The sequence below is a fragment of the Megalobrama amblycephala genome, linkage group LG4 (genome assembly GCF_018812025.1).
Source record: "Megalobrama amblycephala isolate DHTTF-2021 linkage group LG4, ASM1881202v1, whole genome shotgun sequence".
NCBI lineage: Eukaryota > Metazoa > Chordata > Actinopteri > Cypriniformes > Xenocyprididae > Megalobrama > Megalobrama amblycephala.
In genome coordinates this window covers 41,605,946-41,632,478 of record NC_063047.1, presented here as the reverse complement: position 1 = coordinate 41,632,478, position 26,533 = coordinate 41,605,946, and the positions used below count along the sequence as shown (strand labels likewise).

At 36.3% G+C, this 26,533-nt stretch overlaps 2 protein-coding genes across 10 annotated transcripts; one reads left to right on the top strand and one right to left on the bottom strand.

Moving 5' to 3' along the window:
* Positions 1 to 1,056: 1,056 nt before the first annotated feature.
* brd3b (bromodomain containing 3b) lies at positions 1,057 to 17,046 on the bottom strand. Of its 8 annotated transcripts, none has more exons than XM_048189396.1 (13): positions 16,914 to 17,046; positions 15,433 to 15,767; positions 14,344 to 14,481; positions 14,094 to 14,238; positions 13,812 to 13,990; positions 12,371 to 12,751; positions 12,071 to 12,199; positions 11,799 to 11,987; positions 11,283 to 11,351; positions 9,971 to 10,203; positions 7,857 to 8,146; positions 5,730 to 5,855; positions 1,057 to 2,331 (listed from the first exon to the last, which is right to left on the bottom strand). In XM_048189396.1, exons 2-13 carry the CDS (start codon positions 15,631 to 15,633, stop codon positions 2,213 to 2,215), a joined length of 2,199 nt encoding a protein of 732 aa, XP_048045353.1. In that variant the 5' UTR covers positions 15,634 to 15,767; positions 16,914 to 17,046; the 3' UTR covers positions 1,057 to 2,212. The 8 variants fall into 8 exon arrangements, with proteins under 8 accessions (XP_048045353.1, XP_048045351.1, XP_048045352.1 ...); XM_048189394.1 differs by having other exon boundaries at positions 1,057 to 2,334; positions 16,914 to 17,045; XM_048189395.1 differs by having other exon boundaries at positions 1,057 to 2,334; positions 16,906 to 17,019.
* A 133-nt stretch (positions 17,047 to 17,179) lies between these two features.
* On the top strand, positions 17,180 to 26,411 carry LOC125267605 (WD repeat-containing protein 5-like). 2 transcript variants are annotated; one of them, XM_048189405.1, is made up of 14 exons: positions 17,180 to 17,897; positions 18,322 to 18,422; positions 18,796 to 18,904; positions 19,004 to 19,077; positions 19,794 to 19,883; positions 20,002 to 20,091; positions 20,208 to 20,291; positions 20,372 to 20,427; positions 21,315 to 21,361; positions 21,606 to 21,681; positions 23,473 to 23,506; positions 24,711 to 24,785; positions 24,901 to 24,988; positions 25,086 to 26,411. In XM_048189405.1, exons 2-14 carry the CDS (start codon positions 18,354 to 18,356, stop codon positions 25,184 to 25,186), a joined length of 993 nt encoding a protein of 330 aa, XP_048045362.1. In that variant the 5' UTR covers positions 17,180 to 17,897; positions 18,322 to 18,353; the 3' UTR covers positions 25,187 to 26,411. The 2 variants fall into 2 exon arrangements, with proteins under 2 accessions (XP_048045362.1, XP_048045363.1); XM_048189406.1 differs by having other exon boundaries at positions 17,180 to 17,964.
* Positions 26,412 to 26,533: the final 122 nt, after the last annotated feature.

Sequence of the window (26,533 nt, the reverse complement as noted above, 5' to 3'; positions counted from 1 at the left end):
GGCATGCAATACACAAATGTTCTCTCTCTCTCTCATAAAAAAAGAACTAAAATACTTAGACCCAAGACAGTTGATGAATAAGTAGTGAATATACATTTATATCTGTAATTATATATCCTATGTATCTTTATATCTCTGTCTGCATCATTTTCTGTATCATGGACCCCAGTTGTATTTACTGGGCTCTGCTGGAGGAATTGAGGAAGAGGAGCTGTAACAGAAATTAGCTTAGAGACAAGGTAGGTTATAGTCACAAGGAACATGTAATGCAATACAGTGGTATAATGAATAAAATCAAAACATAATTAAAAGCATCCTACATATAAGAAGAAAACCCATTAAGTCACTTTACATCACAATTTTTTGATGTGTTTTCATGATTTAAAACCAAAAAAAAAAAAACTATACACATTGGCTTCAATTTAAATCAGTTATACCAGACCCATTTTACTTTATTTTAGTGTGCCAAATAAAGTTAAGGCAAAAAGAGCACATCCAATGATTTTAAGGGGTTATTCAGAGTTGAATTCAAGGCTGTTAAATGAAATAAATCATTGCCAATGCCAAACCCCAGTGAATGAGTAGCATTACTGCAGCCACAAAAAGAAAATGAGAAAATAACCTCAAATACATTCATATATTTTTTTTTTATATAAAGATTATCAGTCATGGTCCATTTCCAAACTATTCTGGATACATGGCAAGAAGTGTCTAGGTACCAATTGAAAGCATTCAATACACCATTTGAGAAAAACAAAAGTAAAATAATAAAGTTATTAAACTTGAGAACATACATTAGTTGTAATACTTGCAACTAATAATAACTACTGTCAAACACATATCCTTCTGAAATTAAATCTAGCACTGCTGCTTGAAGTCTTCTCAAAGATAACTGTCCAACTTTGTCTTTAAATGCTTCCCTCTTGTTCTTTACAGAAGTCTCCTCTAAGTGGCTACTTGTCCAAGAGAGCTAGCATTCACTTGGTTTTCCCAGGGAGGAGTTTCATAGAGGCTGATTCATTCCAATCTGCAGCCTTGTGGGTGTTTTTTTTTTTAAAACATCTGAATGTATTTTGCCATTATTTTTGAGTGTACTCGGACACTCTAAAATACCTCAATTTCATATATACTGAACTTGAATCACAACTTTGATTGTCCTATGAATGGACTTGGTAAAGATGAGGCTTATCAGATAGAAAATTGGATAAGAGATACTCAGGGCACCTACATATCAATAGTAAAAAAAAAAAAAAAAAAAAAATTACAGAAGACAATCCAAATATAAAACAAACAAATGAGCGTATGATATAGATTAAAAACATACAAACAAAAAATTCAGACATAATTCTACATCAAATACTGAGCTGAGAGCACCGGAAGAGAAAATGTACAGTGTTGAAATAGCCAAAATGACTGCAAAGCCTCTGAAATTGAAGGTTTAGTAACGATACTGACACCAGAGTTACCAAATGCTGTCTAGAGTTCTAGTGAGTTATGTTGATCCAAATTTCTTACATTTAAACAGGTCAACTGGAAACATTTCTGTGAAGACCGAATGCTGAAAACACGCATAACTTTGTGCCTTTTTGGATAAAAAAAATAAATAGATTCTCTTAAAAATGGTAACAATGAAGAGTATTATCATAGTCAGCAAAATAAATGCGGAATGAGTTGAAATGTCATGCCAACATGACAGAACCACACCAGAGCGACAGAGCCGATAATTCACTGTTTGTTCCTTCAGTCTTTGAGACCATGTGTAGCTACTCGATCAGTAAAATGCAGCCAGGCATTTGTCAGTTTTTCCACTAACAAACGCATGTTTTCAGTATGGATCTAACGAGCAGCAACCTAAAAAAGAAAGAAGGGCAGAAAAAAAAAAAAAAAAAACAACAGACACACACCGTTTCACCTCCACAACTGACATATTTTCAAAAAAATATCTTTTTTTTGTTGTTTTTTTTCCCCCCTCTGGTGATACCAGGCATTTCCCTTTGAGGGCCAGCGAGAACCTTAAAACTGCTTGAACTATTCCAACTCTCCTCTTTATCTGAGTCAAGAGCATCCTACAAACTATTTTAAAATATCCTCTGCCATCTGCAAAGCATCTAGCTCTTTATAAAATGGGCCTTCAGAAAGACACTATCATGACAACACACACTACTCATTAGAAAATAGAGGAGGTTGAAGTATGCAACGTGTCGATTCGAGTTCAATCTGAGTCGCTGCTCTCGGAGCTGGAGCCACTGGAGCTGCTGCTGCCCGAATCCGAAGAACTGCTGCTGCCACTCAGCCGAGATGGCCCGCCCCCCTGCGCTGACCCTGCCTTCTCTGCTGGGAACAGGGAAGAGAAGTGATTGCATGTTCAATATGCATGAGAAAAACAAACACTGAATGTACATATTTTATGCAATTCATTTCCGTCAAGACCTTTGTCCCTATGTTGTTTTTTTACACGCCCTTACCCACACCTGCAGCTGTGTATAACAATAAAGCAGAGACATGCACAAAGAAAGCAAAGAACTGATCTCGAAAGGACAGAATATATTGCGTGCCCACCAAAGCAGCTGATATCAAGTGAAGTCAGTTAGTTACAGCACATACACAACCATATTCATCAGTTATTAGCTTCTCTAGCGGGTTTAACTATGTTTTACTATTTGTCCAAACCAGGGCTCAACAGCAAGGTTTTTTTCTGTCAGTAGCTAAAGATTTATAATTGCCCTGCCAAGACTTTAATTACAAGTTAATTAATATACATGAAATAATTAATTAATAATTAAATAATTGTATTTAATATTTAAAGAACAAAAATATCTAAAAACACTACCATGTTTATAGTTAGTGTTTATGGAGTGGTTGGGGTCAATAAGATTTTTTAATGTTTTTGAAAAAAGTCTCATATATATATATATATATATATATATATATATATATATATATATATATATATATATATATATATATATATATATATATATATATATATATATATATATATATATATTTATTTATTTATTTTTTTAATATACATTTTAAAATGTAATTTATTCCTGTGATGGCAAAGCTGAATTTTCAGTAGCCATTACTCCAGTCTTCAGTGTCACATGATCCTTCAAAAATCATTCTAATATTCTAATTGCTCAAGACTTGTTTTCTTATTATCAATGTTGAAAACAGTTGTACAGTTTAATATTTTTTTGTGGAAACCTCAATATATTTTTCATGAATAAAAAGAAAAAAAAGAAAAAAAAGATTATATATAAATATATAAAATATATATATATATATATATATATATATATATTACACACACACACACACAATTTAAAATTATTATATCATTTATTTGAAATAGAAATCATACAGGAGCTCCAAGACAGATATAAATTTATAAACACACTAGATGGAAAAATAATGGCATGTGTGGGTAAAAAAACAAACAAACAAACAAAACAAAACAAAAAAACAGATTGGTTTGAAATTTAAACACAATGGTATTGAATCTATCAAGAATATTAAGTCAAAAACTAGGGATGCGCCAAAATTATGGCTACCAAAATTTTCGTTTAATAGCAATTTTTGGATTAGGGCCGAAATGGTTTTGATGGGCCAAAATCAATGACGCTTAATTAGTGCTTCTCTGATGGTGCATTTTGACAGTTCAGTGTCTATTTCGTGCACAAAACATGGATAAACTACAAAAGTTAAACAGGTTGACAATATAGAATTCTCGATTTTAATCGATACTGATATGGATTCTTAAACCTCAAGATCGATTTAGTCTATGCTGTTTTCGGTTGATCCGTCAACCAAAAATAACTTTAGAGAGCAGCATTTTGGTTAATATATGCCCTGTATTACATATTCATTATATTTTTACTTAACCTTCATTAATTATTTAATGTGTTTGTATAATTCTGTCTTGTAAGGTGGTGGGGGGGGAACGGGGTGTAATGCCATTTCATGCATTCTGATTTATTTACACTGTTAAAGAGTTGGATTCTCATGCTAAACAAGGCCAAAGTTTTAAAACACGAGTTGGACGTATAACAGTATTTCTGTGTCAAAAATACTCTTCCAATTCCTCACAAACTTCGCACTTTTTTTTTCCAAGTATGGCCCTTTATTATGTAATAAAGGGTGGAATTCCTTGTACGGGCACTTCTTCCGGAAGAGCGCACGCACACCAGAGTGAGAGCAAGAGCGCACCAATCAAAGTGCTTCATTCGGCTTTACGGAAGTCATCAGCAACGCTGCACAGGACTTGCTCGAGAAAGATTTGTCACTTTGTTTTTAGACCATGAAATCAACAATATCACGAAAGAAGTGTGTTTTTGGTTGTGAGGAAAGGATAACCTTGCTTCCCAAAGAACCCAGCGTTAAGTGGAGCTGAGAGATTTGTGCTCACGCATTACATTGATGCGCTCTCGATATTTGTCATTAAAATAACCATAGAAATCGCCTTAAATTAACGATCAAAATAAGGATAAAGTCATGTCTGATAGTTGCAATCACTTTTTTATTGGTTAAAATGAATGGTGATTATCTTGTGTTTTTCCATGACTGCTCAAGTCCTCAGGATCAGCGCTTATGGATTTCTAAACAAGGCCCAGTTCTACGCTGGATTTACAGATAATTTGAAACTGGAAGATGGAGCCGTCACAGCGGTAATGATCCCGGTCATGAGTCAGAACCGCAGGTGGTGAGTAAAACTGCATCAAATGTCTGTTTTGTTGGCAATAGGCACCTAAGTGCATATAATGTAAACACGAACACGGACGTAGTGAATTCATAAATGTATTATTCATCATTCACTATACGCTATATTCATTATAGTGAATCAAAAGTTATCCAGGGATAATGCAATGGTGTATTGTGTGTGTTTAAATACATTTGTTTAGCTGACAATTGATAGCTACGCAAAAGCTGCGCGTGCTCGTGACTCTTTAGCTTCGCCCACGGCACGACTCCAGGAGCTCGGCTGTTTTCGGAAAGACTCAGTACAGCGTATGTATCTTTTATAAATATGATAAAACTAAAGACTTTTAGGAGATATGAAGAATGCACTACTACTCTGTAGGTACATGAGATTGGCAGGACTTGTGTGTGATCCCCCCTTTAAATGTTTACATTTCACCACCAAATTGGAGTAGAAACATAATTCTGTTATTGCCTCATGGGCAATTAAAATGTTTGTTAAGCTAAGTTTTATTTGAGTGTTGATTAGCAAATAAATGTAATTAATTTATTATTGAACTTTATTCTTGCTTTAAAAAAAAAAAAGAAGTAATTTTCAGTTTCAGCCCTGAATTTTCATTTCGGTGCATCACTAACAAAAACTATTAATATTAGTCTTTAAAACAAAACAATCCATCTAGCCAGTTAGATAAGTTTACCTTGCTAACAAAGTTACAAATTTGACCAAAATTCGCTTGCAAATTTCACGGAAGAAATAGTAAGATATAGCACTGGACAACAGACAGTCCCATCAACTGGTTCGAAACTAGGGCCAGCAGTCCACCCTTGTTGTTGAGCCCTGCAAACCCTTTTCAGTGTATGAATAGCATTACATATGAAGGTCTGGCAGAAGACCTTCGATGAAGTTAGTCAAATTAGTGAAGCAAAAAGCCTATCCTTATCTCTGTTTTCTTATCCTACCATCCTAAATCCAGCTAACCCAGTTTGGTCACCTGTCTGCTCACATCTGCACACTACCACACAGGTACCTTTTTTGGGTGGTTTCTTGTTGTTGTTCAGTTGTCCGCTCACGTCCTGTAGCCTCTTTTCTAACTCTTTCTTCTTTTCCTGAACCAGTTCCTCTTTAGACTTGGCACTCTTTTTCCCAGTGCCCGCTGCAGGAGACACACAGCGGTGACCGGTGAGTAACGGGTTGCCCTCGTAGCCCACCGCCGTGGCAACAAGCAGCAAAAAGCACTCTGCTACACTGGTTTTAAACTCCATGATGTCAAATTTGTGTTCAAGGAATCTTATCAGGTTCAAGTTAAGACCAAACAGCAGCATTTGGTTACTCCCATAAAAAAAAAAAAATACTTAGACTCATCCTTCATTTTCCTTAAAACAAACAAAAATCAAGGTTATGTTGAAACACTAATAATAGAAGTGAATGGGGACAATTTTTAGAGGAATTTTAAAGAAATTAAAAGATTTTAATTTTATAAAACCACTTACATAACTTGTCTATTAAAGGTGCTATAGAGGATGTTTTTGACGACTGAGAAACCAAAGACTGTTACTGAGTTTTTGAAATGAGCGCATGCGTAAGAACAACCCCCCTCTTTCACAGCTCATTTTGAGGGAACGCCTCCCAAAACTCGTGCACGAGTATTGGAACACGAGTGTTTACCACCGGCATTCGCTGTGTCGTGTTAGTGGATTCATTATGTCAGACTCACTTCAGGTAACTCATAATCTGCAGTTGTTACTCAGGACAAAAACATTGCATGCGGCGCCTGTGGAGTGTGGAAAGTTACTGGAGCGCGCACGTCTCTCACAAGGAACGTAGTGGCAGTGATTGACAAGCCAGAGGGCCAATCGTTTATGCGATGATCACACAAACGATTGGCTGATGTTTTTAAGGCCCTACCTCGTGCACAGATGATGTATATTGATATTATTCCTTTCAGTGCACCTAATAAATAGTCTTTTATCAGTTAGTAAAGACAGTTTCAAGTAATATTGCAAAAATGTATAAAACAATTTCTACTGCTTAATCGTGTCTACTGGTATATTGCCCACCCTTAATCTATAGTATAAGCTTTAGTTGCATTTTGAAACATTATTTCAACTTATTTTTTAAATAATAGCCTAACAGTAGGATTCTTGGTGAAAAACTACATTACCTATAATTCTGTAAAATAAATCACCACCAGAGAACCGCAACAAGAAAATCACGCTAAAAGAATTTAGCGCCTACCTACTCCCCATGAAGCAACATGAATGAAGTAATAAAGTCAGTCTCCCTACCCTTTCAAACTACTTAAATATTATATATATATATATATATATATATATATATATATATATATATATATATAATTGTGCAACAAGTGTTATAAAGTGTGGCCGATTAACATGGTTTTATCAATGGTATTTTGATTAATGGCAATGCAGTTCTTTCCTTCATTAGAGAAGTTTACTACACAGTCCTGTACCTTAGACTTCTTGTCTGATTTTACAATACTTTTTTTGGTTCAAATCAAAGTTTGTAATGTTGCTATTCACATCATAGCTGGTTGGTTTGGCTTAAACTTTAACAAAACACCCTATAGAAAATATAAATGGGAAAAAAAATACTTCAGGCACCAAGGTCGCTAAAAATGTGAGCAGGCACTGTTGCATTCCACTGAGTATTTTAACGGTTATAGATTGACCCCATGCACTTCCATTGTATGTGCCTTTTTTTTATAGAAAAGAAGGGACAAGTAGAAATTACTTATTGTGGAAATCAACATTATGCCACAAATGCTGAAGATTGAGCTTAAATTGTAATGTACTGTAGTGTGCACAATAATTACATGTACACTGTGTACAATTAGGAAATTGATGGTCTGATCAAATGTTCTCTACTGTATACTGATGTACTCTTTAAACCCTTGAAGCTTCACTTGAAGGTATTAATACCAGGGAAAGCACATGTAAGGTAATCCACCAAAAGTCATGCAACACATTGGAGAAGGTGAGTGCTCCCAGCTCAAAGGAGGAAATAGCACAGCCCATTTCAGCTTTTAGAGCAGACGGACCAGGCAAGAAAAGAGAGCTGCTGGTCTATAAAACACTGAAGTAAGCCTATACCTAGCAACAAATCTGCTGAGAAAGAAAAGAAGGGCACTTACGTAAAGGTTTGCGCTGCTTTTTCTGTAAACAGGACTTGACGTATCGTTCAAGCTCACGCAACGTAGAAGGCTTGAGCGTTTCAAAGTCGATCTCGATCTCGTCTGGGTTGGAGTCTCGCAGTGACGGCTCGCGTGACTGGATGATGTGGACCACGCGGCCCAGTTTCTCACCGGGCAACCGGTTGATATCCAGGCTAAGTTGCCGTTTTTCATCGTAAGACATGGGAAGAGACTCCTCCTCGTCAGACTCGTAGTTTGCAGCGCCAGGTTTGCCGCCCTTTTTCGGTTGCCTGTGGATTGGAGGTGTAGTTTGCACAAAGGCTTCTTAACCATAAAGGAGACCTATTATGCTTCTTTTTACAAGATGTAAAGTAAGTCTCTGATGTCCCCAGAGTGTGTTTGTGAAGTTTTAGCTCAAAATACCCCACAGAAAATTTAATAGCATGTTAAAATTGCCACTTTTTGAGCAAAACCGTGCCTTTTTGTGTGTGTCCCTTTCAATGCAAATGAGCTGGTGCTCCCAGCCCCCTTTCAAGAAGAGGCTGGAGCTTCAAAAGCTCAGGCTATAGCATACCAGTGTAAGGCAGAATGCCAGAACACCAGCAACAACAAAACAGGACAATCTCACGCACTGAAAATGTCAGAAACTGTCAGTAGCCGTGTTCAGCCTTATATTTTCAAACCGGAGTCACTGAAAAGACCCTCGTTTGTGAAGCAGTTGGCCACAAAATGATTGATGTAAACGTGTAAGACTTTATTTTCTTCAGGATATTTCCTTCAAAAATTAAATTTAACCATATGTCCTTAGTGACTTAGATGGTGGGAGTCTATGTAAACTCTTATGTGCATTGGTACATCCCAAAACACAACATTTGTAATGCCTCTTTGGCACAGACATTGTACAACTCCAGCTGATACAGCGAGGATACAGAAATGGCAGACTCGGGGCTTCTCACTCAGGGTTTTGTCTATGCTAATACAGCAGATCATCACCGGCTGTAGGCGGGGCTTCTCCCTATAATGATATCATTATAGGAGGGAATCTGAATCAGCTCATTTGAAGAGACTGATTTTGATTTATGGGATTTATATAAAAAATGGGTGAGTGAATTTTTACCATTATAGGCTGGTGGTTCTCACACACTGCGGACAAACATCGGTGTTCAAACACCTTATTAAAGTGAATTTTTGCATAATAGGTCCCCTTTAAACTCTATACACAAGACTGAACTGGCATATTGAGATTGAAAGAATTACATGAAAGTTATCACACTTTACCACTATGACCAATAAAAAATGGCACATTGTGTGTTATTAAATTTTGTTGATTTACACTGAACTTTAAACAACTTAAAATTGGTATTTATTTATCCACATATACAATATGGGCCAAATAATCAGCCAATATTATCAGTTGATTATCTGTTAATAATCATGACTGCTTGGCCTATTAACAAGTATTTGCCAATCGTATTGTGGATCTTCAGTTTTCTATGGAACCGTTTCCACCTCAGAGTAAAAAAACAATCAATGTAAATGTGAGATAAACTTTAAAATAAGAAATAAAATCACAATTCTTTTTTCAACATTTATAAGAAATGTTTCTTGAGCACCAAATAATCATATTAGAATGATTTCTAGCAAACAGCTATTTTAAATTGTAATTGTATTTCACAATATTATTGTTGTTACTTTATTTTTGGTCAAATAAATGCAGCACAGATGAGCATAAGAAAAATATTAAAAACATTATTAAAAAATTAGTGCAGCGTAGTGTAAAGTCCCAATTATAAAAAAATAAAATCGCAATTACAAGAAGTAACATTTTATTCTTTTTTTTAATCTGAGTTAGAACAGGTTTCCATAGTTCTGAAATATTCTAAATATTGTGTAAAATAAAATGCATTTGTGCACATTCCATTTGTAAATCAACAAAACATGTATAATAATATAGTATTTAGTATAACTTTGCCATGTATTACAATTATATGGATAATTATTTGGTAATTATTTGGTATTATAACAGGTATATAAGCATTATATTAAACATCGTATAATACGATGTTTAATATAATGCTTATATATTAATCAATCAATTGTTAAAACAATCTAACCTCGTGGTGGACGTGCTGTTGGGTTTCCGTGCCGAGGTCTTTTTCTGCGGAGTTTGCTTATTCGGTTGCGTGGACTTGGCCTTTTTGTCATCTTCCGCCTTGACCTTGTTTTTGTCTTTGTCCTTCTCCTTGTCTTTCTTCTTCTTTTCTTTTTCCTTCTTCTCTTTCTTTTTCTTTGGTTTGCTCACAGGACCCTGTGACAGAGCGGCTAGCTGTTCATGAACAGCCTTCAGCTGAGGAGGAAGGTGGAGGGAATGGTTAGCAAGCAGGGGGATGAGGCATGCTGCATCGATGCTAACGTAAAAGACTAGGATCTTAGCTGTGCGGGACAGATGATGGGACTGGTGATGAAGGGAAAAGTTTGAAGGATAATGAATGACATTTGTTACCTATTTATCTCCCATTTTCATGGAAATGCTCTCCCCAGAAAATAGCTGTTTGCAGAGGACTCTTATTTTGAAACAAATGCCAAGCCCAGAAAAGTTTTGTTTTACTTCTAAATTCTTTGCAAACAAAATGGCCATAAACAACTTTAAATAAATAATAAATTCTTCAAATGCTATTCAAATGCAACAGCACACTAATCGAACATTTTTACAAAGACACTATCTTTCATCATTTAGTTGTCCAGTTACAAACCCACATGTAAACAGTTTAAAGTCGGTCTGAAATGAAAATTCAGCCTATTTCCTAAATGCCTTTTATTGATCTTATTCATCAGTTTATAGGTTTCATTTTTTAACCTCATTATTCTAAATTAAAATATCATAACTTGATTTTCCAGTGAAACGACGGGCTTCTCTCTGATGCATACGCCGGACTTCACCAATCATTTAGTCCACTTAAACCCCGCCCCTTTCTTACAAGCGACTGCATTCAGATCTGCCTCCATCCAATCAACAAGTTAGAGACAGAATCAAGTTTTTTTTTTTTTGATAATCCGTTTCATTCCGATGTACGACAAAAAAAACAACAAAACAACCTCTCTACTTCAGTTTCATCACGACTTTAAACCTCCTTTAAAGAATAAAAAGGACTCTACCATGATGATTTGGAAGCACTGGAGTTCACATCCCGGCAAAGAATTTGGATTCTCATTGATAAACATGCCAATCAATGTCATTCACAGAACAGAGAGGGAAACAGAGCCAAAAGACTAGCTGAGTGTCAAAGCAAGCTCACTTAAAGATGCCCAGCTCAAACACACCCCATAAAAGCACCACCTTAACCCTCTACCGCTCACTTAAGAAGAAGCTACGAAAAATGGAGGAGTTAGTGGGGTGGGGGACCGGGAAGTAAAAATATCATTCACCTGAAAACGTTTGGCACACCCGTTTTTTGTCCCCGACCTGTTACCATTGGGGTGCTCCACAGTGAATCGCTGGTAAAAAAGCCAAAGTGAAATCAAGGGACAAAATAGTCATTCTCAAAAATGTATTTTAACAACAGACTATGTCATGATGAGAGCAGAGTAACTATAATCGACACCAATATGTTTAACATTGAGAGACAGCGAAATTAAAAACTGTCATCTGAAGTTTTACAGCATGCAAGCCAATGTATACCAAGATGCCAACACAAACTGCAGAGGCGGTAGAGGGTTAAACGTTCAGTCCAGGGTGAAAATGGGCACTCGTTTCCAAAACATTATGAAAACAAGAGACATTAAGGAAAAACAAAAAAAATCCAAATGACTAACACAAGCAGTCAGACTAAGGAGGAGGAGGAGGTGAATGTGAGGGGGAGTGGCTGTGGCCTCTGCCTGTCTCTCCACCCTTGGTTTGGATCTTGGTCCTCAAGTGGTGACACCCACCTGTTTGCCACTCACCTGTTCCTGCAGCTCAGCCAGCCGAGTGGCCCGTTCCTCCTCCGAGTCGGAGCTGGAGCTGGAAGAGTCTGCGCTGCTCTCGCTGGTGCCGGTGCTTTTGCTCACCACCGCCGTGGCTGACACCGCACTGGGCGAGGACGGCTCTGCGGGTTCATCGGGCATCTTAGCGAATTTCATCTCAAACACATCCTGTAGGACATGGGCAAATATGATTGGTGAGATCCGAAAGCACATTATCAGGCACAATGGCTCTTTTTTTTTAACCGCCGCACCTGGAGTTTTCTTGCCATGGCAACGACCTCGTGATCAGGCGGGTTGTATTTGTAACAATTTGAGAACATTAACCGAATATCTGCCGCAAAGCTTTGGGCGTCTTGGTATTCTCGACTGTCCATCTTTTTCTGGAAAAGACATTTTGTGTGAGATAAAGTCTGGCTTTAAAAATTGAATAAAAACATATAAGTTAATTATATACAGTATATAAAAGTTTATTCATATAAATAAATCAATTTCTTTTGAATATTTACTATTCTATACTTAAATAACTTTTCAAGGTGTCATTTTAGCCATACTTTGACAGTGCTGAGGTCCATTGGTTGCTTGATGATTTCATGATAGTCATGCAGCTCCAGGGCCTCTGCATCGACAGGCTTGTAGAAGGGCCAGGCGTAGGCCGCATGCTTCTTGGAAAGCATCTCTTTAAGGATAGTGTCACAGTATTTGAGATGATCATTGAGCTTGCTTTTCTTGTTGCCTTGCTGTTGGACATCCCCATCCTCCAGGTCTTTTTTGGGAGGTTTGATGGGTCGCCCTGTGCTCTCTCGTCTGGAAATGACTTTACTGTGTTTGGACTCTAACATCGCAGTGGGCGACTCACTTCTGCTGGCAGTGATTGCGCAGGTTGTGGGTGTGGTAGTGTCTGCTTTCCGCTTCACCCCTTTCTTCTGAGGAAACTTAGATCAGCATGTGTGTTAGAACACTACTAAATTAGGGATGTGGAAAGGAAATTATGCATTCTACGGAGCTCCTAAAGGGACATGATGATGGAAAAAATACGAGATGGGAGGAAAAATATATCTCAATGCTTTTGCGTTCTCTTCCAATTATGCAGTTGGGTAATTGTACTGTACATAATTTGAGTGCATCAAGGAGCAATATGCGGGGTATTGAAATTGCTTTTGAATGCGCACTTGCTTTTCGCGATCATGCATAATCTGTGTATAGGGAACAGCGGTACTGACCACACATTTACAAGATATTTGTCATATACAGTATAAGATATATGAACACTGTGTAACCCAAGTGAGCCTAACCATGTCCCTTTAGGGGCTCTGTAGAATGCGTTATTAATTTCCGTGCCTTTCTGAATAAGGTATTCGGCTTCGGGCACTAATGTGCAAAATGACTGATCAGTGGCATGTGTGACAGACTAGCTTTAAGGAAGCCTTTAATAATTAGGCTGGTTTAGGGTCAAGTTAGTCAATTCCAATTAGACTTTTTTTTTTTTTTTAAGAGATATACAGACACAAAATTCTTGTAATTTATCCTTCAATAGGACAGATATTGAACAAATAAATAGACCACAAATCATTTTATTGCACCAACTATTATAGCCCTCACAAAAAAACAGATTATGCATAATAATGGGAACAGTGGCTCTTTTGAAATCTATTGCTGAAGGCAGTGAATCTGTTACAAAAACAGCGGTGCTTTAAGAGATGAATTTAGACATCTCAGAAAATGTTTTAGTGTGTTGGCAATCTTATAGCTACTTTTAGACTGTTAACACACTAAAGCACAGCATGCTGTCAGAAAACTAAAGGCCTTTCAGAGAAATTGCATCTTTAAATCCATCCCCTTTAAAGCCCAGCTGCTAAAAATATGTAAAGCTAAAAAACATCTAAACAAAATATAATAAATAGACACAGACAGTATAGATAGACAGAGAGAGGCAGATAGATAGGACTGAGCAAATAAAACCTGCTACGTCCACATCATTTTAGATGGTCTTACTTTGAGAACAGGCTGTGCGGTTGGAATCATGGAATTGGCAGGGGGCACAGCTTGGACATTGGAGGTGATGGTCGAGACTGGAGTCGCAGCTATTACAGGAGTCTGAGCCAGCTGTGGTGGGGAGCTCGGACATGACGAGGATGGAGAACCGGTAGTCAGTGCTATTGATTGTTGGTTTTCTGTTTGGATGTGATAATGACAAGGTCAGCTGGAAACCCTCATCCAAGCATTGTATCATTGGTAACTTCAAAGGTTTATTATTTGTGGCATCCAGTCAGTTACCTGAAGCAGGGGGTGCTCCAGGTTTCCGTGCTTTACCCTTCGGTGGTGGGGGTAAAAGTTCCACCTCCTCCTGGGGCATCTGAGCTACCTTTTGGAGGAAAATCTTTTCCAAGGCTTGAGCCATTAGAACAATGTCATCTGTGGGCTAGGACAATAATTCAAGGGAAATTTATTTAAATCACACAAAATATATAATAATATATTTTGTAATATTATTAAATAAAAATTAATATTAAGGACTTGGATCTACCTTGTTATAGATGTAACAGTTTGTGAACATAGTGTTAAAGTCCTGCATGCATTCGCCAGCAGTCCAATAGTAATTATTCTCAAGTCGCTTCTTTATGGTTCCCATGTCCATTGGATTCTTAATAACTTTATGGTAGTCCTATGACCGAGATAATAAATTAGACAAGGCGTAATGCACTAGGTAAAGGAAAACAAACATTTAAAGGTGATGCGTGTAATATTATAAATTTTAAAACACTACAGCCATTAGTAAGTAATTTATAGTTTTTATAGATTGTCACTTTTTTGTAATTTCTTTTGGTAACACTAGAGGTGCAAAAATTACACTTGTCACCTTTAAAGGGATAGCTCAGCACAAAATTAAAATTTTGCTATCACTTACTAACCCCCAAGTTGTCCCAAACCTGTATGAGTTTCTTTCTTCTGTTGAACACAAAAGAAGATATTTTATAGAATGCTGGTAATCAAACAGTTGATGGTAGCAATTGACTTCCATAGTAGGAAAAATAAAAAATAAAAAATACTATGGAAGTCAATGGGGCAAGTCAACTGTCTGGTTCTTCTTTAAAATATCTTCTTTTGTGTTCAACAGAAGAAAGAAACTATCCCTTTTAGTCAACATTACTGTTCAAAACAAAGTTTGGAATAATGAATAATATTTTATATTTTAAGTCTCACCATGGCTGCATTTGTTTTTTATATAAAAAACAAAACATCTATGATATTGTGAAATGTCACAATTTTAAAGAACTGTTTTCTATTTTAATATATTTTAAAGTGTAATATATTTCTGTGATGGTAAAGCTGCTAAATACTTTTCTGGAAATAGTGATACACCATTCAAACGGCTGAAGCTACTTTTATTCAGGAAGGATCAAATAAATTGATCAAAAGTGACATTTATAATTTTTCAAAAGAGTTACATTTCAAATGAATGGTGTTCATTGAACATTATATTCATCAAAGAATTCAGAAAAAAGTATGTTTTCAACATTGATAATAAAAACACTTATAATAAGTGATAATAATTGAGCACCAAATCAAAAAGTTATATATATATAAAGAAAGGCCAAAAAAAAAAAAAACTCACTGGCAGATTCAACTTGATGGCATCCACAGGTGTGTAAAAGGGCCACGCAAACTGATGCTTCCACAGAGTCTTCACAACCACATTCTGCATGTACTGTAGCTGGTTGGTTTTTCGGCCAGGCTTACCAGGGTTCGTGACCTCAGGTGGGGGAGGGTTTACAATTGGTGGAGGCACCTGGGCAGGGGATGTGACTACCGACATACTGGTCAGTTGCTTGAAAGAAGTTGCTTGAATGACGTCTGTACGTCTCTTAGCTCAGTTTCAATGATCCTCTTGCTGCTCCTTAGTCCCACCTCCACACACACATCCCATCTCAGGACCTGAGTGTCAGCACGCTGCCAGTAAATGTAGAAAAATGACCCAATGAATATACAGCTATGAAAATAAATGACATATTTATCTATATGGTGTGTATATAGCACCAAAAGGAATATAATTGCAGAAATTATACCAGTTGACACCATTTTTTTTTTTTTACACAGTATATTGCTAATTGTGCATATGTATTTCATAGCCAATAAAAATTTGAAACTTTATCAAGACCACAATCATGGTGGAAGTGGATGTGCATGTTGTAAACAAACCGAATTTTTAATAACTAATGTTATTTTCTATAGCTGCATTAATATTAATAATAATTAATGTACATCATATTGATTTTAAAAATCATTTTCAGGTTATGTGTTGTATAGATTCATGAAATATATGTCTCTTCACCAGTAAATTAGTTAAAAGTCTGAACTACAGTATCAAGGGTTTCACACGAATGAATGGCTAGAAACCCGGGAAAAAGCAGAACATTACTGTAAACTTGTGTGTTTCATTTGAACCACTCCAATAGTTTTAAATTCGAACAAATCGATCAAAATTTCGCGTGCCAATAAGAGGCCATGAAAAATCGCAGGTTTAGTCAGAATTAAACCAAAACATCAGCTAGCAAATTGCGCCCCTGCGCGCCCTTAAACGGAGCTCTAACTGTAAACTTGACTAGAAATACATTTTGCAATCGCGCGTTAAAGTAACTGCATCAGGCGTGTGTGTATATAAGTTCTTGAAAAGATGGCGGGCACGGGAGAGACAGGGCATCGAGTGAGGAATGCCGAGGATCGAGCCCCACCATGTCTTTAACACAACCATTGTGTGTGCATGCCGTTCAGTCAGCTAGCTACTCAGCGGGCTAATTTGAAATCATCCCACATTGCATCAACCAGTCCTGTTTATACACTTGATACAACGAGAAAAAAACAGCGCAAACAATTACAGCGAGCTCTACGTTTACTGATCGAAACGGCTGCGCGTGAAAGAAGGTTTTGTTACATTGTTGCAAAGCGCCGCTCATCAGCTCCACTCTGTCAGAGGAGATCCTGCTAGCCACATTCAGCTGTGTTTTCCCCCCAAAACACCAATATACATCACCTAAACTGAATATAAACTTCGATCGGAATGCACTAATCGTAAATATATATGTTATACTTTATTACTTTCACTCCAAGCAGCTCCGGTTGCGTTTTCCTTGCAGATTTTCGGGTAGCTTTTATTGCGAAGAAGCATAATAGATGGCTGGGGTCGACACTGGTTGGGTAGTGTTGTGCGCATGCGCGCTGCGTCGCACGGTATTGTGGTTGTTGTTGTTGTTGTGTAAATGAATGCCCTCGGCGTCGCTCAGCTTTTAACATTCTCATTCCAAACGTCCAGTATACTTTTTATTGTTGTTTTACAAATATCAAAAGTGGCATATTTACAGTGTAAATTCAGTAGGTCTTGATAAGGACCACGAAACTGTTTTGTATCACCGTGGCGTGAATGGGCTGTGACTTGATGACCCACTGATAATACTGCGTATACATAGCTAAATAAATGCGTGGACGTGAAATATTGATTTGTTGAAATTAACTTTTATTAGCTTACTTCTAGAGACAAATATTTGATGCTGTGAAACAAATGTGCTGCATTTGCAACAATGGTCAAAATAATAGGCTATCATATAGCGGCAGCCTATACAAATAATTTCTAGATGTCCAGTAAATAAATAAAAGAGTAAATTGGTTGTAATGTTACACATCTCCTGACCGATAATCACCAAACAATTTAAATTTAAAACAGTTAAAACGGTAAGACTGATCCCAGATCAGCTCTGAATGAAGCGAAAGACCAATTTCCCTAATATTAGTGGAAAGATTTAAACAAACTTACTCGCAAAGTACTAAAAAATAGATGAGTTTGTTCACAATTTATTCGAAGGAACTATAACTGTGCAAAATTTATATTGGTCGCATGAAGTGAAGAAGACAGCAAGTAACATAAGAAACTCAAGTTGTCATTACATACTGCACATGCGCGGTGGCGCGTGTGTAATTTCTATTTGGCTCAGCAAGTGTCCCGACGCGTCTTCTACTACTTGTTTTGTAAACATAGTCGTTTGGAGCGGCTCGTTTGAAACCGAAACTTTGGTTCAGAACCTTCCAGTAAGTTATTCTTTTGTTTGTTCGTGTTTCGTCGCTTATGTGATATGGAAACCTGAGCTGAATGCAAGTACTGTGGTTCGGTTGTTAGCCGTGCTAGGTGTGTGAGTGGACAGCAGTGATAGGGCGGCAACTACACAGTTGTTTACTGTTGTAACTGATTTATGTGTGACTGTCAAAATAAACGCCTCACCCTCCGCAGTTCTAAATAAACATATGAATTAGTCAGAGGAAGTAAATGGCTTGGCTGCCATGCTATTGTAGTGAGACTTTCCTTTTAGGCCATGTGCATTTTGTAGCAGCCCAATGCTGTCAACTGTCAAGTTTGTGTTGTTGATATACTACTTAAATAAATGGCATTTATTTGAATCGTGTACATCTTTATAGTATGTTCAATTACGTTATGATCTCTTTCTCTATGGTTTAGAGCAACTGTATTTGACCACATGAGATGCAGTGATGGCATCAGAGGAGAAGAAGCTGGACACAGAAACACAAAAGACACATTCAGCATCATCATCCTCTAAGGTAGATGATAAATAAAATAATAATATTAAAAAAAAAACTAGCCTTTTGGTTGCTTTGCTCTTTTAAAGTCACCATGAATTCAGAATTGACCAATATTGCAGTATTTATATAAATAATTTATTTGTGCACATCATTATATATTAAGTAACTTTCCTTCCCTCTTGCAACAACATCTCTTCTCTGAAGACATGTTTACTGGCATGAGGGCAACCTGTCACTCACATGAGATCACAATATTAGCAAACCACAAAGATCCAATCAATTCCTGATAGACAAAACTACATTTAGGTTTCATGCCAATTTTAAATGCAGTTTCAGTCAGAAGATAAGTTTTTTCTATGTTGATGTAATCTGTATACGTCTTTTTTTCAAGTCTGCTCCTGTGAAGCCAAACTACTCGTTGAAGTTCACCCTCGCAGGCCACACAAAAGCTATATCATCAGTAAAATTTAGCCCAAGTGGTGAATGGTTGGCCAGTTCATGTAAGTGCTTGTTTGTTTTTTGTGTTGTAACATTCAGTTATAATCTACAAAAAGCAAACCAATGTCTGAAGGTTTTAAAAATGACAATCTCTTTTTCAGCGGCAGACAAGCTCATCAAAATATGGGGCACTTTTGATGGAAAATTTGAGAAGAGTCTTGCAGGACATAAACTTGTGAGTTTAATCTAAGTTAAAATGATAGTTCACCCAAAAATGAAAATTCTGTCATCAATTACTCATGTCCCTCATGTTTTTTAAACCCTTAAGACTTTCCAGCGCCTCTGAAACACAAGATATTTTTGATGAAACCTGAGACATTTCTGTCCCTCTGTTGAAAGTCCATTCTACCAAGACTTTCATTCTTCAAAAAGTTCATAAAATCATCACAAGTACGGTTGAGCTGTCTTTGACCGTATTTGATGAGTTCTATTTTGATCAATGTACGTTACCAGTATTCCATCATATAAAGCAATTGTGTCTCTTGGTGGACTTGGATTTAAATGCACGAGTCATATGAATTAGTTTAAAATCTCTTTCTGAACTTTTTGAAGTGTCAAAGTTTTGGTGGAATGGACTTTCAGTGGAGTAATATCTCAGGTTTCATTAAGTATACCTTCATTTGCGTTTCAAAGATAAATGAAATTCTTTTGAGTTTGGAACAACATGAGGGTGAGTAAATGATGACAGAATTGCATTTTTGGGTGAACTAACCTTTTAAAGACTCAATCTGTAAATCCAGCAACATTCAGGTTCAATCCCTTGCTCAGTATTCAAAGACATATGTATTAAAGAAATGCTATTGTATAAAAAATACTCTTAATAATATTCCAGTCCCAACATTTAGAGAGCATATTGTGATGTGTTTTACAACCTTGTGATGTATTTGGCAGGGAATATCAGATGTGGCCTGGTCCTCAGACTCAAATCTTTTGGCGTCTGCATCAGATGACAAGACACTGAAGATCTGGGATATGAGTTCGGTAAATTTTTAATATACATAATAATATAAAATATATACAGTATATATTCTGATGCTGTAGGTGTCATCCATATCAGTTTCTGAGTTTTTTCCCTAAATTCTCTGTCATGCTTTTAAAGGGAAAATGTCTAAAGACACTAAAAGGCCACAGCAACTACGTCTTCTGTTGTAACTTCAACCCACAGTCGAATCTTGTTGTTTCTGGATCTGTAAGTAAACGGACAGATGGATTATTTTTTAAATGCATAAAAATAAATATGCATATGAGACGACGATTGCAATTGTATGTCATTTAGTGATCGAGTGGTTTGGTTCATGTTGACAGTTTGATGAAAGTGTACGGATTTGGGATGTCAAAACTGGGAAGTGTCTGAAGACCCTGCCAGCTCATTCGGACCCGGTCTCAGCGGTGAACATCAATTCCTAAAAAATCTTTTTGTTAGCTTGCATGTGGATTTTGATGATGTCGCTTTCATCTAATGTTTCCAGGTTCACTTCAACAGAGATGGATCTCTGATAGTATCCAGTAGCTACGATGGTTTATGGTAAGTTGATTAGCGCCTTCTGTTAAAGTGCCTCTAATATGCTTTTTTGAATTTTACCTTTCATGCAGTGTGTAAAAAAGCTGTTGGTGAATGTAAACGGTGTGCAAAGTTTTAAAGAGTTTTAAAGTTTTAAAGAGAAATAATCGATTCCGAACTGCCAAAATGAGCCATTGGCAATTCCACTCTCATTTCATGTTACATAATACCTAAATAACAATAATTATAGCCTTTGGTCTTCATTGGCTACCCGCGAACAATAATTACTTTGACCCACCCTCAAACACTGTAGCTGTAGCTGAGGCCTGGAAGAGTTTCGTTCGCGTTGTCGACATGTCAAGAAGATGCTGTTTTCAGCGCTGCAAATCCACTTTGCATGCACTTGAAAAGGTTGTGCTGGAATTGATGTAGGAAAACCAATGTCATACTTCGTATCACTGTATATCAAGCAGGGAGGAAGCCTCCGGAGCTGTAATTCAGATATGGTAATAGGCGTTTTGTTTCTGACACGTGTTGTTACAGTGAATCATCAAACAATCTGTTGATGTGAGGTGATGTGCAATGTATATTATGAGAAAATTAAAGTGTTTTTTGACCTTGGATGCATGTAAACCTATTGAAAATCCATGCTAACTTGCTAACTTACTTTAGACCACCCCCATCTCTTCAAACACAAACCCTCTCTCCAAAACCCTGCCCTACAAAGGCATGTCAGCAAATCCAAACATGTAAAAGGCAGAGTGGCATAGCACATTCTCTGTCAGGTAGAGCAGACATACTAATACATTTACTTGCAGAACCTCTAAGTAAGCCACTATCCTTACTTATGATTCTTTAAGACTGATGTGATGTCATTATTTATCCATTAATGTTATGTACTATATTTTTAGTCGATTGTGGGACACTGCTTCAGGACAATGTCTAAGAACTCTTATAGGTATGTGACTGTTTTCTCTTTAGTATTTACCATATGAACTGATGAAGCTGGAGAGCATAATATCAAGTTTTCTAATTATAGCTGGACTTTATTTTAGATGTTGAGTGAGTGTTGTTGTGGTGCCAGATGGCAAGATGTTGTGTGGTGTATATTTTGGAAATGTGGCCGCTCTAAATGCAAATAAGGAGAGTCTTTTGATGGAGAACTTTTTTTTATATATATATATATATATTATTATTTCCAGATGATGACAACCCTCCTGTCTCATTTGTGAAGTTTTCTCCAAATGGAAAATACATTCTAGCTGCAACACTGGACAAGTAAGTGAACTCATCCCCCTAGTGATGTTTTCTATTCATTGCAGTTTCATTGAGTTTCTGAGACAATATTAAAGGTGCAATATGTAAGAATTTTGCAGTAAAATATACAAAAACCACTAGGCCAGTGTTATATATTTTGTTCACTTGAGTACTTACAATATCCCAAAGGTTTCCAACTATTTGTAAATCGTGAGAAAATTGCAATTTTAACCAAGGCTCTGGGATGTGTGAGGAGTCACCTGTCATTTGACCCTTCGCCGGGAGTTTGATTGACAAGCGATCTAACCAGTCATAATGCCGAATCCGCCATTTTGTCCGACAAAGCAGTCAGGAGTTAGAAGATTAACCTCGGTGGACTTGATCTTGAAAAATGATGTGTACTGATGTCTTTCTGCATTTGAAACAACATTCCTTCTGATGTTCATTCATGTTTATATGATGCTATAAATTAACTATTAGGAAGAGATGATCGGTTTACGAGCTGCTTGAGCTGAGGTGCTACAACAATCTGTCACGACACATTAAAGAGCCACAAAACGTTTTTTATTGTTCGAATTGCTTTAAAAAAATACACAATTTGAAAGCTGGGACTTTGTTTAATATCATAACCTGCTCTGTATTGTCTGTTGACGTGTTGTTAGTGTCCTCTTTGCTCTGTAGTGTATTTTTCACTCTGTGTGGCGTGATAGCGCTGGCTTGGACACAGCAACAGTAACTAAGAGGGGCGGGTCTTAGAGAAGGGTCAATTGCGTCATACCCGCGTTACCCTCGGCTTCTGGTTTTATTTTGTAGAAACCATGGAAACACCAAAGACACTTTAATATATTACACATTTTAATAGACAAGGGAACAACTGTTTTGATATATTTATAGACAGAAAACTAATTATTGTTTTATAGCTCAACATGTTTAGTCTTATTGTTAAAATCTAATTTTCTTGATTTTTTGCGAGTACCATCCTTTACCATGCCTCAGAGAAAAACACTATTTTGTTAAGTAGCTAACATAGCATAATCAGATGCAGCTTTATTTTTAGTAACAGTAATACAGAATTTTCTCCATCATACAATAAGTTTTAAAATTAATTACATGCCATTTATCAACACAAGCCATCCAGCATTTATTATTATATTCTAAAATTGATCTATCTTACTGCATTGTGCAACAGTGTCTCACAGCAGCCACCGAGCGAACACACAGAGTAACATTAATCATTTTCAACACACTTAAACATATCTAATATGATAAACAGAGCTGCGTTAGGAAAAGCAGAAGCGGCGCCGGCAACTGTGGCTTAATAAAAGTTCCGCTGTTCGTGAGGCGTGTGTTGCACAATCGCTCCAGCGGCCTCATTCAGCTCCCACAACACTTGGTCCTGCTCTGCTTCATACTACAGTAACGTTAATAATCTCATCCATGAACATGATTTTTTCCCGAGTCCTATCCCAATTCTTTTCCACTGACCGTTGAGATGAAAACCACATGTCCCAAGATTCCGGACCCAAGCTTGGTGTCATCAAGCTATGCCTTTGTTTTGAATAGGCCTCTAGTGACCTCTAGCTGACAGAAAATATTACATAGTGCACCTTTAATTCAGTAAAATTGTCAAAATTGCAAACAATTGTAAAAACAAATATAATTTTAATAAAAATATTATGGTAACACTTTACAATAAGGTCTCATTAACATGAGCAATATATTTTTACAGCATTTATTAACCTTTGTTAATGTTTTTTAATAAACATGCTCATGTTCATATCTTTTTTTTTTTTCTTTTTTTTTTCCTTACAGTACCTTAAAGCTCTGGGACTACAGCAAAGGAAAGGTATGTCATTTGAAATGAATGTTGACTGCTACTGATTTGATATTTTTATCACAAAATATTGTTTTAATGCATTCAAATTAATAGTGTATAAAACATGCAATTATTTTTAATACATTAATAAAAATATTTTGTGACATGTTAATACTAATTTATATGTATATGTGTACAGAGTTGACAATACTTGTGAGGTCCCTATTTAAATCTAGTGTATTGCACAGGTTTCTGTGAAGGTTATGTTTAGGCATAGGTCGGGTTAGGTGAAAACAAATATCATTAACCTTATATATAAAAACAATGGATGTCCTTGACATACAGTATTCTTACTAATATAGTCAAACAAAAGTGTTTATGTTTACCTACTACTTATCATATTTTGGGGACAAATTTATACCCAGAATTGAGATAGGGTAACATGTTAAAATCATGCCCCTGGTTTAGTCAGCCGAAACAGTTTTGAGGTTAATTGATCTAATTTTGTGTCTCTGTAAAATAGTGATCTATGACATTTTATTATGTTGAATACCAAAATGTTTTGTATCTATTTGTTAATGGGGGTTTATGGACACATGAATGTTTTTAGAATTGAGGACTAAAAGTTAGAGTTTTTATTTTGAGGGAAAAAAGGTAAAATTAGACCCTTGGGGTAAGATGACCCCCTACCCCAGATTTGGCACAGAAGTGCAGTGTCGTTACTTGTGTTATTATTTTTTAAATTTAATACTTATTGTAATTAATTGGGCTTCTTACCCAAGGTATGGGGCCAAATTACCCCAGCAGGGGCCATCTTACCCATCTTTTAATATGTTACATTTTGTACTATAACAACTAAATTAGTTTATTTCCTATAATAACAAATTTGCTGATGCATCATCATCCTGCACATGCTAAACCTATATGTTACGGTTTAAAAGTAAATCCACATTGTTCTTATGGGGGGCATCTTCGCCCATGTTACCCTAAAACCTCTTTTGGGGACGTGCTCATTTGTAAGAAGGTTATAAAAATAGATAAATAGTAAATAACTTTTTATTATTATTATTATTATTATTATTGTAAAAATGCAGAACTTTCTTTTAGGGTTAAGGTATAGTATTTCAAAATAGCTGTATATAAAAACAATAGAATGTCCACATTTAGCTAAATAAACGTGTGGGTAATATTTCATGCTTTAAATGATCTATTGTACCTTTTAATATTTTTTTAGTGTCTCAAGACGTATACTGGACATAAGAATGAAAAGTATTGCGTGTTTGCCAATTTTTCTGTGACTGGAGGAAAGGTAGGTTCTGTGCTACTTTGTCAAAGTATATGTTTCAACACATAGTTATATAGTTATTTTAGGCCTTTTTTTTTGTGTTATTTGAATAACCTGAATCTGTCTTGCTTTCATTCAGTGGATCGTCTCAGGCTCTGAAGACAATATGGTGTATATTTGGAACTTGCAGACCAAAGAAATTGTGCAGAAATTACAAGGGCACACAGGTATGACATTTGATTGACCTCCCAGACACTGCAGTCTCTTTCATTTTGTTAACATAAGAGGTAAGACATTGTAAATATGATGTATTTTTGTCCTTAGATGTAGTGATCTCGACAGCCTGTCACCCTACAGAAAACATCATTGCCTCTGCAGCCCTGGAAAACGACAAGACCATCAAACTGTGGAAGAGTGATTGTTAAGTTAAAGCATAGTACTTCAGAGGCTTTAGTAGAAAAAATCAGACTGACTTCAAATAGTGTCTGTCTTTTACAATGGTTTGATAGCATATGATGCAGGTTTATCTGAGAGATGGGCAGGTCCTATCTGCTTATAATAGTGACATCTCACTTATCATTAAGCCTTTTCTCCCCTTAAAGATTTAATTTACCCAAAAATGAAAATTCTGTCGTTAATTACTCGCCCTCATGTCATTCCAAACCTGTAAAACATTTGTTCATCTTCGGAAAACAATTATCTTTTTAATGAAATCTGAGAGCTTTCTGTCTCTCCATTGACAGCCTAGGCAACTACCACTTTCAAGCCCCAGAAAGGTAGTAAAGACATCATTAAAGTAATCCATGTGACTCCAGTGGTTTAACATCAGTTTTATGAAGCATCTAGTGTGCTTTGTTTGTGCAAAAAACATAATTTACCACTTTATTTGCAATATATTAATCTCCAACACTTTCACGCAACGTATGCTCTCGCATCAACACAACACGCATATGCCGCGGTGATTAATATTTTGTCAATAAAGTGGTAAGTTAAGTCACATGGGTTACTTTAATGATGTCTTTACTACCTTTCTGGGGCTTGAAAGTAGTTGTGTAGGCTGTCATTGGAGGGACAGAAAACTCTTAGATTTCATCAAAAAGATCTTCATTTGTGTTCCAAAGACGAAGAAGTTCCGAAGATGTCTGAAGGGTTTGGAACAACATGAGGGCAAGTAATGACAGAATTTTCATTTTTTGGTGAACTAACCCTTTAATATACTGTATAATCTACTGTAATGTTTTCAGTTCATTTTAATTTATTACTGAAGAGCAAATGTTTTCTATCAAATGATGAATACTATTGTTTTATTGTTCTATTTGGGTAAAGATATATGTACCAAAAATGTATATGTAAATGTATTTGCTAAACGAGAAAATGTCTTTTGATGTCAATTTTTGCTTTTTGTTTAATCATTTTGCAAATATTGATATTTATATGTAAATTAGCAATGCCCGTTGGAACCTTCAGTTGTTTCTAAACATACTTTTCCAGCATTTCAGCTTTGAATTTAAAGGTATTCAATTGTCTTCAGTTTTATTTTCATGGTTTGGCTTTGATCCATTGGAGCAGTTGGTTAATCTCCATAAAATTCATAAAAATCTTCTGCACGCTTTGCTATAGGATTATATAGAAATTTCTTGTCTAGAAATATCTTATCTTGTATGTCATCATTTATTCATTACTATCAAATACTTTAATGTTTTCTGAAGATGACATCAGTCGTTTTTACAATCTGAAATTTAATAGTCCTTTGAGCAGACATTATATAATAG

Coding starts and splice junctions, on each gene's coding strand:
- brd3b (XM_048189394.1), bottom strand. CDS start 15,633: ATGTCGGTAGTCACATCCCCTGCCCAGGTGCCTCCACCAATTGTAAAC. Junction 14,482..15,432: donor CCATCAAGTTGAATCTGCCA/GTGAGTTTTTTT, acceptor TCTCGGTCATAG/GACTACCATAAAGTTATTAA. Junction 13,991..14,093: donor TGGAGCACCCCCTGCTTCAG/GTAACTGACTGG, acceptor ACATCCAAACAG/AAAACCAACAATCAATAGCA.
- LOC125267605 (XM_048189405.1), top strand. CDS start 18,354: ATGGCATCAGAGGAGAAGAAGCTGGACACAGAAACACAAAAGACACAT. Junction 18,423..18,795: donor CAGCATCATCATCCTCTAAG/GTAGATGATAAA, acceptor CTTTTTTTCAAG/TCTGCTCCTGTGAAGCCAAA. Junction 21,682..23,472: donor CTAGCTGCAACACTGGACAA/GTAAGTGAACTC, acceptor TTTTCCTTACAG/TACCTTAAAGCTCTGGGACT.